Source organism: Halictus rubicundus, chromosome 7, assembly GCF_050948215.1.
Source record: "Halictus rubicundus isolate RS-2024b chromosome 7, iyHalRubi1_principal, whole genome shotgun sequence".
NCBI classification, from domain to species: domain Eukaryota; kingdom Metazoa; phylum Arthropoda; class Insecta; order Hymenoptera; family Halictidae; genus Halictus; species Halictus rubicundus.
This window is the reverse complement of record NC_135155.1, coordinates 9,099,386-9,115,771: the sequence shown is the minus strand read 5'-3', so window position 1 is coordinate 9,115,771 and position 16,386 is coordinate 9,099,386. Positions and strand designations below refer to the sequence as shown.

Genomic DNA, 16,386 nt, shown 5'->3' with positions numbered 1-16,386 from the left:
GTAGCGACACTTATTGTAGACTACGAGACACGGCTCGATTATTCGTGAGATATAAGACGGAGGAAAGTTGGTATCAGTCCAAATACGTTTCATTAGCAGTACGCGTGAGAATGTGCGGCCGGGTTAAAGGGCACTCTAGATCGCTGCCATTCTAGAAAAGTCATCGCATGGTCACGCATCGTCCGAGGTTTGCGCACGTGCACTTGGGAAACGCTTGTATGTTGATCAACGAACGTATTGCGAATCAAGATTTGCAATTGTTGACGCTGCAAGCGTCCAACCGAACGCATCCCGGGTCAACAAGTTTTTCGGACCCTGCTTTCCAGATCTTGTTAGATTCCCCGTTGTTGCTCTAACTTCATTCATTTTGCTCCGAACGGTGTCTCATATTTTTATTTTGGATGACTCGATTCTTTCGAAGCTGGTTTATTCCAATTCTAATCGCATGCTCGATATCATTATCTGTATGACCCACGTCTGACTCATATTACAAATTGGTTTACTTTAAAACTTCTCCAGGAAACTGCTAATTTGCAGACGCGATTATCCTTGGCAAGGAGAAGAATCTTTCCTGAGTCATTAATACTTGACCCAACGAGTACCTAAAGCGACGAAAAGTGACATAAGTCGAAGAAAAGAAATTTTGCAGGAGAGCCATTTGAAAATTGCCTAAAATTCTATGTAATCAACTTAGAAACGTAAAATAATTTGTTGTTATTTAGAATACTGGGTTAATTGTCATGTACATTAGTTATAAAGTACACCACGATTTATACATTTATTAATATAATTTTTTTTTCTAAATATATTTTGAGTTATGTCGATATTCCTGCGAGTAATTGTTAAAATGTTGAGTTAGAGTTGTGACGTTTTTACTGTGAAAAGTTGGAGTGACTTCAAAGTCAGTGAACCAATAAAAATAATTTTAAAAAATTCTTGAGTTGTGTCACTTTTCTTATGAATGAACGTGTTCGATGACGTTTCGTAGGCTGTGTCGCCAGTCATCGACTTCATCACTGAACTCGCGATGACTCGTTCACGGAGCGGTTTCGTTCACTTTTCTTACGCTTTCAAGAATCGCCGAGGAAACTTGTTTGAATAAAATAGAAAGGTCAACGAGAATAACCAGTTGTTTTCCTTTTGCTTATGTGCCTTGCATCGCCAAAGAATAGCTAAAAGCTTTCGAATAAGTGGAGCGCGCTATATAGATACAACCGAGGCTTTCTAACCTTACTACTCCTTAGAACGTACTTTTTATGGTCGGCGTAGGAGTATGGTTATTTTCAGACTGTTCGATTATTAATTACTAATCGACACTCTTATCTTGTATTAAGGCGATACATTTTACATTTACATTTTTGCACGTCGTTTTGTGAAGAATGTAAAACATTTTACGATCGAACAGATAATTTTTTTTCATCTCTTTGATCCTCACAATTTTTTTCCAATTTCGTTTTACACTTGAATTCGACCCATTGCGTCTCACACATGACTTCATATATTAAACAGATATTAAATACGCAAAATTATATTAATAACACGCAGTATTTAATACGCAAAACGGGTGAAATTTTACCCAAGCTGCGAATAAGAGGTAATAAAAGAATTTATAAATGTATCTCTTGATTTTAGTTTTGTAAAAAGAAGACATTTAATGCATTCCCAGCATCGTAAATAGATACGAAAATTGCTTGCAGTTGAATTGTCCAATATTTCTAAATTAAATTCACTGACATACCGATCAGGTCCAGCGGCCTTCGTTTAATGACTTTCGTATGTTGATTTTTTCAGTGCTGGAGGTCTAGTGACTGCGGTAGCCCCGGTGGTAATTAGCGGAAATGGCATCTGGGTCGGATGGCCGGGAATGCACATGGAAAACCCGGACGAACCGATTCCCGAGTCCGATCCCACGGATCGTACACCGACAGCTGGTCTTTTGTCCCGCAAGGTAAGCTATTTTCCTCTGTATATACAGACTATTAAAAAAAAAAAGGATCAAAAACTTCAAGGACCTATAGCACTCTCCGCAATAGTTCGGTATACGTGGCTGTAGAGGAATATTTTTCCACGAAATGAAATACGGATATTGAATGATCGCGCCAACGTTAGACGGAGGCATATTCCGAGTCGGCGAATCATGCTTATTTTCATACGCGATAGAATATTCGCGACAAGGAACACGCTAAATATAATTTTTCCACGGTACATGATTCCGCGGTAGGGTTTGCCAACATTCGATTGACCTTGCCTGGAAGAGTAGCAAGGAATAAAAATTCGAAGGAAACGCAAATTATATGATACAACAAATAATAAAATATACGGTTAAACTTCACCTTCTGGGACCAGAAATTTTTAACTTTTTTAAATATAATCGTATAGATCTTGACGAGAAAATACCAAAAAACGAAGTTTTAATGCGAGGAATTCACTGGTTCAAAAGTTATGCCTGTTTCAATATTAGCGATTTTAATGGATCCCAGCGCTCGATCGTTTCGATGATCACGGTCTTTTATGTCGATATTCCGAGATAATCCGATTTCCTCCTACGAAATCATTTCGTCCTGGTTCTCGCCAGCTCATTCTCTGCAAATCCGACGATTCCGTAAATCCTCCGACAAAGGACCTGTTCACAATCTTGAAGTTTTGAAAGAGGATATCAATGTAGAAGATGTTTCAACGAAATTTGCGAGTACTGTGTCTTCGTAGTTTCCCAATATTGTTCATGCAATTTCTTATCTTTATGGAGCAAGTACGCAAGAATAAGACTTGAACTCGTTTCGAGATAGAAAATATTGCTGCGAGAACATAAACTGGTTTTACGCGTGTTGGAGAGTAACGAGGTTAAATATCTTTTTTCGTTTCGAGTTCTCTTAACGATTTCAACAATCAGCGCATGAAAATGTATGAGTTCGATGTAATGCGGTCATACGCGCCGAGCTTTTATGTGCTTTTGTGTCCCTTACTTCACCATCATTAGGTAATTTTTTTAATGTCCGAAAATCTCAATTTATATGTTTGTGGCCCGGGAAAAAAAGGCTGATCTAGTGGCTATAAAAGAAGCGAAAAGAAATTTTAATCTACCCGAGCAAATCGATTGTCAAGGACAAAACTCTGGCAAAACTGATATTCAGCTCTGAAAACCACCGGGATTCGGGGAAATCTCAGAAAAAATTGCCCGTTCATCTTCCGATCTTTTCGGAAAGCGCATAGATCAAGAACCAGGATATCTGAAACTTTTCCATCGGCGAGGAGTTTATCAGCGGTTATCTTCAGGAGGAGAAATCTATTAATTCTATTTGCTAATCGATATAATTTCACGACAAGGCTCCACGAGCCTGCCGCGTGAACAACGACGTTGTTCGCCACGCAACACCCACGCGACACGGTGATCGCGATTCACCGGCAGCCCTGTGTCAGCGTTGACCTTGGCATTGATAGCTTCAGCTTGTAGCTGTTCGCCGCGGATGATTCACTCTTTCCTCTGTCGGTAATGTTCCATTTAGATCGTGTTACTGAAAAATATTCCATCGTGCGATTTACCACCGCAATCTTACTGCGCATTGACGGTACCTAACCGCAAAGATTCGCGGACTACAGAGGAGGGGGTAGGAAACATAAGATGCCCGTTTTATATTTTAATTATGAAATTCTCAGAATAGATATCAATGGAAAAATGAAACGAAGAAATTTATGGAATTTTATTGGAATGTATTTTTTAAAATTTTCAATATAGGCTATAAAAAAGTTGCGACCTTTAAAATTTTCTCCACGATTCCGACCATTTACAGTTCTTTCTGAAAAAAATTTTTTACGTAGGAAACCGATGCTAACATCTCGAAGAAATCAAAGCGGTTTGGTCCACGTAAAAATTGAAGAAAAAAAGTTAAATTTCAATTAAATTAGGAATCAATTTTTATTTTTAATCTCAGGAAATTTACCGTTTTCTAAAAGTGTCTGTATATTACTGTGACAGACTGTATGCACAATCGATTCCTAGAGCGGGATACACGAACACTTACGAGCAACCCGAGGAAGCATAATCGATACTGAAGGCGGATCGAGCATCGAGATCACGGTCGTCGATTCGCTACCTCGTTAGCCGGTTTGAACTTGACCTCGACCAGCCTGATGGTCAGAGTCGGTCCGAGTTAAATCGACGTTAATGACCACCAACCGAATCGATGAGTATCGACTTAATCGAATCGTGATGCACCGTGGAACAAATTTGATTCCTCGTGCAACGACTCAATTGTCTTCTCATTGCTCGCGTCATTCATTGTTCAAATCGGACCATCTCCTGACGCTCGAAACACCAATGATTTACATATCTCTGTTCCTACTAGAGCTACAAAAATAGTAAATTTTAACTATTTACATAAGTACATATAATAATTCAATTTTATTGATTGGAACATTGTCCAGAACACATATATTTACATTAAAATTGAAGTTCAAACTTAACTTTCCATTTCGATATGTGTTCTGATTTTACTTTCAAATCAATTTTATTTCAACGTCAATCAACGCGATTGTTGTGCACTCTTTTCATGTGAGTGGACAAATAACATATTGACGGTAGTGTTATTGCTATTCGGTAAAAATGTGGTGACTATTCAACGCATCATTCGCTGATTTAAACTACAAGATGACAATCTTGAAAATGAAGCATGCAGGGTAAGGGACTCAATTACTGTGGGTGTACCAATCCCTGTGCCTATATTAATTATACTCATTTTTAAAGCATAATAAATATTTAAAAAAAGTATATATTAACTGATATTAATGAAAAAATTGAATATCTCATTTGTAACACAGTAATTGGGTCTCTTATTCTACTGATTCTATTAAGTAGCAACTCGAAGTTAGTTTTCTACTAGTGCTCAGATTTTAGAAGCGTTCGAAACGAATGAAGAAATCTACATCTAATTGTTTGGTGAAGTAAGCTTACAAGAACGATTTATTTCACGAATTGATAAAAAGTTAGCGCCTGGTCACGAACTGCCTTAACGGTAGCTCTCGACAGAGCACGTGTTGCTCTCGGCAGAGTAATGAGGTCCCGAGTTAAACTCTGTCAAAAACTAATTTTTCAAACGATAATTGCTGCCGCGGCGAGATATTACCACAGAGATTTCTCGGTAACAGTTTCTCGTAGACGGGAAAACAAGCTGTCGGATGTTCACGAGGCGGACCTTGAGGCGATTCGAATCGATCAAACATCCGCGTGACCTTATTCGTGTATCGCGGTGAAGAAATATTGGTGTAACTCCTTAAATGGCTCTCTCGCGATCGTCGATCAGCTCGGACGCGAATGGATCTGTGGCAAGGATCCACGATTATCGCGTCGGGAGGTCGGATCCGGGTTATCGGTGGCGTGACGTTAGCGAATCTCGCAGCGATTTATCATTCGCAACAGGGATCGCGCCTACGCTCGATAAATGGTCCTTGCGATTAGGGTGGTCACATGCGTTCCGATTTTCTCTCGTTGACTTATCCGATGAGGCTCTCATTACTTTTCCCCCACTCTCTTACCGACCCCTCCTCCTGGCACGAGACGTATCCGACCACATTCTTCCCTAGATTATTCTTTGTTTATTAACACGTTGTTCGTCTGCTGATTTATTTTTGTTTCTTATTCTACGAAATGGGGACAAGCTTCTTTCTACTCAAGAACAGTGTCCCAAGCTTTTGTTTCGATACATCGAGACAAATGTGTACCAGATTCTTTACATTTTATTTATTAACGCACCGTTTACATGGTCATTTTATTTATTCTTCACTCTACACAGTGCAGGAACACTTTTGTTTGTTTGCTTAGGAATATTCAGGCAAATGTGTATTGAATTCTTCATACTTCGTTTTATAACGTGTTGTATTTGTGTTTTTCATTTTATAAAATGAAGGAAGGCTTCTTTCATTTTCCTGCACTCTTGGCTCATCGAATCAAATGTGTATCGAGAACGTTAAATCGAATTTAATAAATATGATTATTTTCGGCTCGCATCATTTGCAGAGGATATTTAATTTCGCGTTTTTCAATTGACCCTCGCGAAGGGAAGTTTAATCTCCCTTTTTATTAGGAATTTATAATTAACAAAACTATTTCTCTGTGCTGCATCGTTTCGCATCAATTATTCGATGCAATTATTATATAGATAAATTATATTTATTTTCGGGATATTGGTTTTGAGATGTATTGGGTTGTCCGGAAAGTTCGTGCCGTTTTTCTGTAGGTGGCATTAGAATAGGTCTGAATATGTCAGAATGATTGAAAACAAATGGTGTGTGTACATAGTCTAAAAAGAATACATTAATTTTTGTTAGTTTTACATGCTCTTAAATATGGAAGGAAACAGAGTGCATAGGCATTTGATGCTTTTTTCTTCCAAAAGCTGTTGAAGCTTGGTTAGGATGTGCTACCCCATTCACCCTATTAACCAGACATTACACCCCCAGATTTTCATCTCTTTAGGTCAATACACAATTCCCATAATGACAAAAACTTTAACTCTTTGGTCGACATGAAAAAATCATATCTACAAGTTTTTCGCCGAAAAACGCAAGTTGCGTGAAAGATGCAGAAAGACTATGGAACAAAATGGCACTTATAATAATTCAATAAATGTATATCGAAATTTAAATGCACTGCGTTTCCGGACAAATTCTATTCGATGGAGCATCCGAAAGAAAAAAAAAAAAAAACGAAAACCACGAAAACTAAAATGAATTTAGTCAGGAGGAAAAGGAAGGACATGAAATTGTCGCGTAAACAAAGGGATTGTTTATCGCGTAAACGAGGGGAGCAGAAATTCGGTCTCGGCGTTCAGAAAATGCTAAAAAAAAGCTGTCGATTCACATCGGCGTTCCTGAAAAGCCGGGAAACAATCTATAATAATAAAGCTCCCCGTCGGCTAGCGTCAGCTCGTCCGTATGATTAATTACATGGTCAACCTAGTTTCGATTCGGTTCGCGGTTGCTTACGTCGAGTTTCGCGAACGAAACGTTGCGAGTCACGTGGAGCGGCCGCGTTTTCCGAATTTTTTTCTCGCTGGGATGGCTAACAATATTGTCAATACGATCCGTCAGTCAGCTTGGCGGGATTCGAGATAACGGGAATGTCAACGGGAAGCTCATGTCGACGCGCTACGATCGCGTGAACGGCGCACACCGAGACGGAACGATCCGACGGCGATCGACAATCGATTTTCGTAACCATGTAAATTAGAAAACAAATGGGAGAATTAATTCCGTTATAGTATGGCAAACTCTATTTTCTTATATTTGCTTTCGTTTCCTTGTGACCGATGCTTAACCCATTTGCATCATAATTTCAGTGGCCCAATTTCTTCTTCACTATAATCAGAATTACTACTTTCATCTCCAACATCACCCTCCATTTCTATTTTTCAGCTAACGAATAATGATAGCGACCAACAACGTTGAGCGTATGCATACGGCTCCGGTGATAGTGACCAGGAAAATCGAGCGTACATATACAGTAAGGAGCAAAACTGAGTCCACACTATTTGAAACAACATAACTTTTTTAAAATTAGATCAAATGACTTGAATGTGATTGAGAAGTTAGAAGGATTAGTTTATTGGACGATTAAAAGTGCGATTTTAAGTCAAAAATCGTGGAAAATAGCAATTTTCCCACTTTTAAGCGTTTATAACTCGTAAACGAATTAACCAATATCGGTGAAATTTTCAGCATGAATACAATTTATTCGAGCGAATCAAACACATTCTTTAAAATTTCAATACAGGCTCGGATAAAAAAGCTGAAAAAACCAACTTGTACTATTTCTTTTGCGATTCCGACCAATTCAAATTTTTTTCAAAAATTCTGTACACCTCGTCTAATAAACTAATCCTTCTAACTTCTCAATAATATTCAAGTCATTTGATCTAATTTCAAAAATGTTATGTTCCTTCAAATAGTGTGGACTCAGTTTTGCTCCTTACTGTATATACGCTAATGATGCAAATGGATTAAAGCCAGCAGGAAATCACATAGTTCAAAATTACATAATTTACTGTATGTTTCATTGGTTCAATATCGATCCGCGCCGTAAGTGTAGCACACAAAGTTTTTTCTCGTGCTATTAACAAAATTTCTAAGTTTTTCATATCGCACAGAAGTAGGTGAAAAAATTTGAGAATGCGTTCTGCATTTGCCCCTTGTAATTTTCTTCTTGTTTATAATAATTGCAACTTTCTTGTCTCGTGTAGTTTTCTAAACGAACAGGAACATTTTTATATACCTTACGTCCACATTCACTTTAAATCTTAAATATTGATCAGGAGAAGCATAGTCTTTTATTTCGATCCAAGACAAAGGAATAATGTCCGATGGATTCCGTTTCGGATTATTATACGCGAAAGGGTTGTTAGGGGTTCGTTCTCCTGTCGCATCCCGGAGCCCGACGATAGATTATTTCGAGATCGACCTTTGAAGTCGCGTGATCGATTTGATGCAAAGTGCAAGGCCACCTTTGCTGAATTATTTAAGGATCGTTGGTCGGTGATCATAACTTCTGATGCTTTCCGGCTTCGCTTTTGTTGCTGTTGTCGATGATCTCTATCAGAGATCCAAACGAACAGTTGCCTTTGTTATATGTGTTGCTTGTAAAAATGACGAAGTCTCTTTGTTTGGACAATGCATCTATCGAGGCGATAACCTACTATCTAATTCCTGGTTTCATCAAGCGGTCCTTGAAAACGGGAATCTGCATAAACATTCGCACGATAGCTCTAATTATACAAGCCCGTGTAATTTACCGATATTATTCATAAGCAACGATAAAGGACTATGATTAAGAATAGTTGAGAAGTAGACGTAGAGTATCTTAATTTACAGCGAAGCTTAGCAAATGTATTCCTCTTTCTCCTTACAGTTGACAAATATGTACAAGGAGGAAATTTTTCTGTTATTGATTGCACACAATGCACACGTGTTTCGCGTTGTTCTTCGAAAACGCTTGCACACGCGTCGGATACTTCCACGGAAATGGCGTTTTCTACGGCGTTTCTCGCGACTCGAATCTTATCGGGACGCAGCCGACGTGAAAGATATATTTTTAAACAATAAAATCACAGTGATTCCATTGTGAAAGGATAAACTGTTCTTACGTCCGCGGCGCCGGTCGAAGCAGATGCGGCCCGGCCCCGGAACGAGTATATCACGATAAAACGTGCAGCTAACTTTCACAATTGCATCGTAATCTTGACGGTTCGACATTAGCCGCGGAAAAATCGCGAAAATACAGATATTTTGCAATCTATTGTTCAACATCCACGGATTGTTCATTTTTCCGATTTCGTTCGCTCAATAACATTCGCTCGGGACAAAAATCCGCGAGATAAGTCTCCTACGCGTTTCTCGTCGTTAGACCAACGTTGTTTATGCCAATGCACTTGGCCGATGTTTCAAACCGAGTGTATTTTACATTTTGCGTTTGGTGATTCGCTCTTTTAGAAATGCCAGATAATCTTGCTTCCAAATTATTTATATACGTTTTCACAAACGTACTGTACGTATTCGCTCGAATACAATTCACTGTTCACGAGGGTGAAAGGTTTTTTACTTTCCAATTGCGACAGGAATTTGATATATTTCCATTACAATGCTACTAGGAAAATTTATATTTTAAATAAAATCCATCAGTCAGTATGTGCTTCACAGCAAATAGTTAATATTGTAAATTATAATTTTTAACATACGAAACTATAATAGTTAACAAAGTGTAATTTGTAGTTGAATTACGAATATTTGAAATACTATTTTACACAGTCCTACGAAAGAAGTGTCACTGTTTTCAATATGTTCCAAATAAAATACTATTTCAAAAACTTTTTCTTATAAATAAAATAACTTATTTGCATGGTTATAGGTATGCTTTAAAAATTTATTTACTATGTTCTATTTCAAATACTATTTTGCCCAGCACTGCCTCGGTCGCCGTGCAGTGTAAAGTGTAAATATACCGCGTAGTCCGTGTTTACACGCTCTGTCCTTTTCTACGTTCGGCGCGTTCGACGCGGCCACAAGAATATATGTAGTGGCCCTACACGATATATGTCACAGCACGGACCCGAGGATTGATCATTTTAATGTGGTGCAATAATAAACATCCGAAGTAAAGGGTGCTCACAATTTTATTTCCGCTATACAATATTATTTCGAAGAAAAATAACGCACAAAATGTTTTTAACTAACCTTTCGACGGTCCGAATGCCAGAGTTGCAATTCCCCTGCACCGATAGAGATTAGCAACGTTCGAATCGATAAGCGGGAACCGTAAAAACGAGACTTACAAGCTAATATTTACACGAAACGTAATCGCCGAGCGATCCACATATTTCAAACACTTCGATGCCCTCTTAGACGTCATATATCATCGTATCGATCCAATTTTTGCGTCTCTTAAATTGATACGTCCCGAAGGGAACAATACGGTGACGCGTGACGGAGACGGTGTCGATTAACCGACGTCGCTATTCCCGTATGCGACTTAATATAATTATTAATAGAACAGCGAGAGGGAAGACCTCGAGCGAGTTTTCGCTATCTCGCGATTTTTCTCTCTCGCTCTCCCACCATTCGACGCATCCCATTGACCATTAGCGAACGTTGACGAAAAAACAAGGAGCGGCCGCGATACAAGAGCGGATCGCTGCAAACCTTGCTCTTCGGGCTCGCGACGCGACGGTCGTATCGACGCAAGCTGTTTTCAATAAAACGGTCGGCCAGGGACAAGACTATCGGAGGTTATGTAATTTTTTCGCGTTTTTCACGGAACCGAGAAATCGAACGTCTGAGCTGACACGGCGGCGGAGCCGTAGGGGTCAGTGATACTTGCCGATCGGATTTTCCTGGATCGATCCGCCTTCGAACCTCAGGACAGTTATTTCTATGAGCTGTTGGTGCAAGTCAAAAATTATGACAAAAATTTGTAGGTGTGATTTAAATCAGTAAAAACAGAAGAATACTATTTTCAACCTATTAACACTAAACCTACCAAGCATTAACAGTATCTGGTAAATATCGCCTTGCAAAAATGGCAACCCTAAATTTATTAAAATTGTCCGTAATTTTCAATACAATAAATGCTTGGACAAGGAAATTTATTCCACTATTTTCCATAAATGAATTTTTATAGTTTCAGTAATTGTAAAATCTAAAGCCGTTCATTTTGACCGTGGTAGGATTAGTGTTATCAGGAAAGAAAATAAATTTCCAGCTTGTTGCAATTCAGGCAGAAAATTTGTATTTTCCACGAAGATCCGCGGGTTACATTTCTCTGAACGTTCGCGGCAGAAAAGTTACTCGGTGAAAAGGTTAATAAATTCTATTGAGTACACAGTAATGACATAAGCCCGAGTAAAGTACCTAAGAAACTGGCCTTGACCTGGAAAACTCGAAGAGCAATTTTGCGTTTACGGTATTTTCGGGAGCACTCTAATTTACTGCCGATGCTCCGCTCGGAAAAGGACTGTATGTATCAAGAAAAATATTGGATCGTTCGAGGTCCTGCACAGTTGTATAAGAGTACGCTCATCCCGGCCCGAATGGATTCCAGAAGTGGGCTTGTGAGTGGTTGAAATTTCTTCGTACTTGATGTGGAAACCGAGTAAAATAATCGAGGTATCGGTTTTTGAAAGCGGCAACAAAGCTCTCCAGTGTCCCCGATTTCTGTTTCCGCTCTCTAAATCAGGGAGGCAGGTAGCGACGAATCTGGGTTGAGGAAAAGCAAAAACGCGAGCACAGAGAGTCGAGCGGGCGAGCTATGTATACACGTATTACTACGCAACAGGCAGGGGCCAGACGTTTCACAGAAGAAGATTACTCGTTTCGCCTACGACCGAGACGGTAAACAATCCAGGCACGGCTCCCGAGCGTAAAAAAGAAACGAACGGAATGGTCGAAAACATTTTAATTACACGTTATCGCGGACGGGAAAGCTCGACGAGCGTCACACGCCCGCGCCGCATTACAATCGACCGATATACAGCGAGACCATTCCTCGTCCTCCTACCCCTTCGCACATCTCCATCCCCTTGTTGCCGGTGATTTTACATTCAAAACATGTTGTTAAACGTATCTAGCTGGACTATCGTGACAGTCTTGTTTGCGAGATTCCTGCGAGAACTCTTGGGTGCTCCATATCGCATCGGTTGCTTCGTTTCTCGATTCAACCGTCTCACAGTGTCGCGAATTAGTGTAAATCAGTGTCGCCATTTTAGGTGGAAAAAAGTCATGTCAGAAAATAGATAAATTCTTCTTTCGGAATGTTTACTGAGCCGAATTATACCCATAAGAATTCACTTAATAGCGATACAAGTATCGAAATCAATACGTGAAAACTCCGAACCTAAAGAAAATTATGTCAGAGCAATAAATATGAATCTTTAAGTTTCTATGCAGGATATTCTATATTAACAGAAGTAAATATTTACATTAATGTTCACAAAGTTCGTTAATAAAGTTCTTTACAATAATTTTTAGAGATTTCTTGAGTACCAGTTTTCTATAAAAATTTTTCTTCGCTAAGGTATAGTGAAGTACCTGAAAGATAGTGTAGCTATGTTTTCACGTATTCGCTCGTTACACAAAGCGAAGGGTTTTTGCAGTACATGACCACAAATTTCAAACTTTTTTAATATAACCCTGCAGGTCCTGACAAGAGTATGTTATAAGTCGAAGTTTTAACGCGATGAATTCACTGGTTCAAAAGTTACGCGTGCTTGAAGATAAGCGATCAAAAAATGAAGTGTATTACTATTCTTTCTACGTTGAAGAACAACTTTAATCGTTTATAAGTAAAACAGTATTTAAGGTATCAAAAAAGCCTACGCTACATTTCAGAATATTGTATGGTGAATATTCGTTTACGATTCGATGCAAATCAGTTGCAGGGTTCCAAAGACTTCGTTTCGGCCAAGCGGGATGAGCTGTTTTTTTGAAAATGAAAATGTAACGGATCGGAAGGTTTCTAAAAATACAGGAACATTTTTTTCGAGTCTGGATCTACCACAGATTTGAAAATCGAAGCTTCCCTTTCACAACGACCCCGTGGTAACTTGAAATAGGATTTTTTTGTAGCTGTTTCCGTAGAACGGAAATGAGGAACAAGTTCTGCCGCGCAAAGCCCTCATAGTGTACCTTACATTACTGGAAAGTTGGCAGCGCTCTTTTCATTTGAACCTCAATAAAGCACATTAAACTTTTTTCCGTCTGTAAATATTCCCAGTGTTTCCTCTACTGTAGATGATTAGTCCTTGGGCTCTGTTTTCGAGTCAATTTACGGCGCGAGTTAAGTAGCAGATTTTTCCCAGAATTGAATATCAACAGTGATCTAACTTGGTTTTCGAAATACAAGTGTGCCAATTTTCTGAATAGACGAAGTGATCAAACGAAGATTTATATGAGAAATTTATCCATCACGACGGCGTTCCTCGATTAAAAGCAGTTTGGCGAGGGACTTTATTCTCTCCAAATGGATCGTATTCTGTTTCACTCGTTTCACCGTTTTAATTAGTGCTTTCGCTATGTACTCTGCTTCTGATTGCCTCAGTCTGATAGCAGACTTTGAGGCCTTCTGTACAATTAATCTTTTCCCTCCTTGGGAAAACACTGGAGATCTTCCCAGTGATTTCTTCTTCCTGTAACACTTAGGATTTCTCAAAACATATTCTTTGGAATTTGCGTTACACTTTTCCCATCATTTTCTGCTGGAAAAGTTTGTTGAGCTTGTAAGATAGAGTTAAAAGATCCTTACAATTGAATAGTCACCTCTCGCATATCATTAAAAGAGACCCGTTTTTAATTTTCTTTTTTTAAATTCTAAAAGTGCACGTCACGATTCCAGCAATAGTAAAATAAAAAAATCTGTAATGAATCAGTTTGATCCTGTTCTAACGTAAAGTTCCGAACACGTACGAGTTGACGGGGGAAAGAAACAAGAAAGTAATGAGAATTGTTTGAGCAATTAATTCGCTAACAAATAATTCGATAACGGCCGACGGGCTGTGACAATTTCCTCCCGTTCGTTGTTAATCACTCGTTATCCACCGGTCTTGATTTGTTTATTGGCGACGCGGCCTTCTTGATTCGCGGACTCGTGAAAACACGTACTTTCGATCGCTGATTGACGTAAGCGCCAATGAGAGGCTAATCGCTAATGAGCGAGTTATTAATGTCCCCTCGCGTAGACATAACCATCGAGGGTGGCGAGTCTGCCGTATCATAATCGCGACAGAAGCAAAACGTTTTGCAACGCCCGATGCATCGAGCACAAGAGATTGAAATGTAATCCGCAAAAATGTCAGAAACAGAGAAACTCGTTTAACCCGTTCGCTTGTAATGTCGAGCCTGATTCATAGTTGACGGTCGCAAACTGAATTCAGTCAATACAACTACTGTTTTGTATTTACGTACAGTTTATTTCGGTATCGTCGTTCAGTATTTAGGTACAGTTTATTTCAGTATCGTAGTAAACCTGATTTTGTAAAACGAATGTGATGATACAACAACTTGATGCATCATTGACACTGTACATATCACATAGAACGGTGCTACACGATTTTAGTCAGTCGCCTATCCCTTCACATAACACGGCTCGGGTTTGTCTCCTGGACGATACATGACGCTGGCAAGACCCGTGTTGTTGACATACATCGAGAATTCACTGTATTTAGTGGTTTAATTGACGGTACGTAGCACAGCTTCGGTCGCCCGGTCCGTGTTTAGCAAAGAAAAAAACGTCCGTTTCCAACTTACAATTGTAGGAACTATTAGGAGTACCTATAAATAATCAATTATTTGCAAAGAATTTGTTTTGCTTTTAGTTCTGTACCGATCGTTGAAGAGGAAACACGTATTCTTTTACAGTTTTCGGTAAAACAACCTGTCTTCAAAATATTCTAAAAAGAATAATTTTTTTTTACAACCCCGTAATAAAATGGCAGCGTCCGTACCTTCCGAGGATCATATTCGTCATTGCACACTTTTTCATTTTCTTGCGGGATTTAATGCAACGGTAACAACAAAGAAAATTTGCGATTTTTATGGAGATGTATTGAAGGTCAACAAGTGTCAACGTTGGTTCAGAAGGTTTGCTGCTGGTGATTATGATCTCTCTGACAGGCCTCGAAGTGGACGACCAGTTGAATTTGATAATGACACCCTAAAATCTCTAGTGGAAGCCGATCCAAAATTAAGTATACAAGAATTATCGAGAAGCCGTGGGTCCACATGGTCAACTATACAAAGGCACCTACACGAAATGGGAAGGGCATATAGGCAAGGAATATGTGTACCGCATCAATTATCCGAGACCAACAAGAACATTCGTTGATCAATTTGCACTTCATTGCTATCCAGATTTCGTAGAGATCCATTTCTTAGCAGAATCGTTACCGGAGATGAAAAATGGATTCTTCATGATAACATAAAGCGTTCCAAGCAATGGCTTTCTGCAAATCAAACCGCAATATCAACCCCTAAACCTAGCTTATCACTTAGAAAGGTGTTACTGTGCATTTGGTGGGACTGTCGTGGCATAATTCACTTTGAGTTGTTGAAACCTGGAGAAACAGTTACTGCTGAGTTGTATTGTCAACAATTACAACGGCTGTATTCAGAACTATTGAAAAAGAGGGCATTTTTAGTCCAGTGAAAAGGTGTAATACTGAAAATTGACAATGCCTGGCCTCATACAGCGAAACTCACTCGGGAAAAAATCAAAGAATTGCAATGGGGAGTTTTACCGCACCCCCGTAGTCACCGGATATTGCTCCCTCTGACTATCATCTTTTCAGATCTCTGGAGCATTATTTAAGAAATAAAACATTCACGTCTGTGGAAGATGTAAGGATGCAGCTTGAGTCATATTTTGCTTCACGAACCCTGGATTTCTATAAGAGGGGGATTGAAAATTTGCAGGAAAGATGGCAAACTGTCCTTGATAATGATGGAGATTATATAATAAATTAAGAAATAGAAACTTGAATTTACTACAAAGTTTGTTTTAGATTTCAAAATAATTGATTACCCCTTATACAATTGTAGCAGCTATTAAGGATTAAACGGTGAATTCAATGGGAAAAATGCAAAGGGGAAACTGAACGAAAATTTCGGATTTAGTTTCCGTTCCTGCGCAGCCTCGTTTCCAGGGGATCAGTCGAAATGAATTGGCGGACACGCGAAACGTGATACAGAACACAATTAGGCCGCCGGGTCTGACCGTTACTTGCTGTTTCCACTTGCCACGAGCATCGACCGCAACGTGTTGTTGTTTGCCTTCCATCGATCTCGATATCTAGCAGTTCTCGGACTGTATCAAATTATTGCAAAAAAGCGGCGAATGACATAACACCGATAGCG

General features: G+C 39.2%; 1 protein-coding gene across 3 annotated transcripts in view; it reads left to right on the top strand.

Moving 5' to 3' along the window:
- Tps1 (Trehalose-6-phosphate synthase 1) overlaps positions 1–16,386 on the top strand; it is a 47,438-nt gene that overhangs the window by 22,398 nt on the left and 8,654 nt on the right. For all 3 annotated transcript variants that reach the window (XR_013082548.1, XR_013082547.1, XM_076790865.1), the window contains one exon: positions 1,792–1,948. Coding sequence is in view for 1 of the 3 variants with exons in the window: in XM_076790865.1 (XP_076646980.1) it covers positions 1,792–1,948 (157 nt within the window). In the remaining 2 variants the exon portion in view is untranslated. The remainder of the gene's footprint in view (positions 1–1,791; positions 1,949–16,386) is intronic.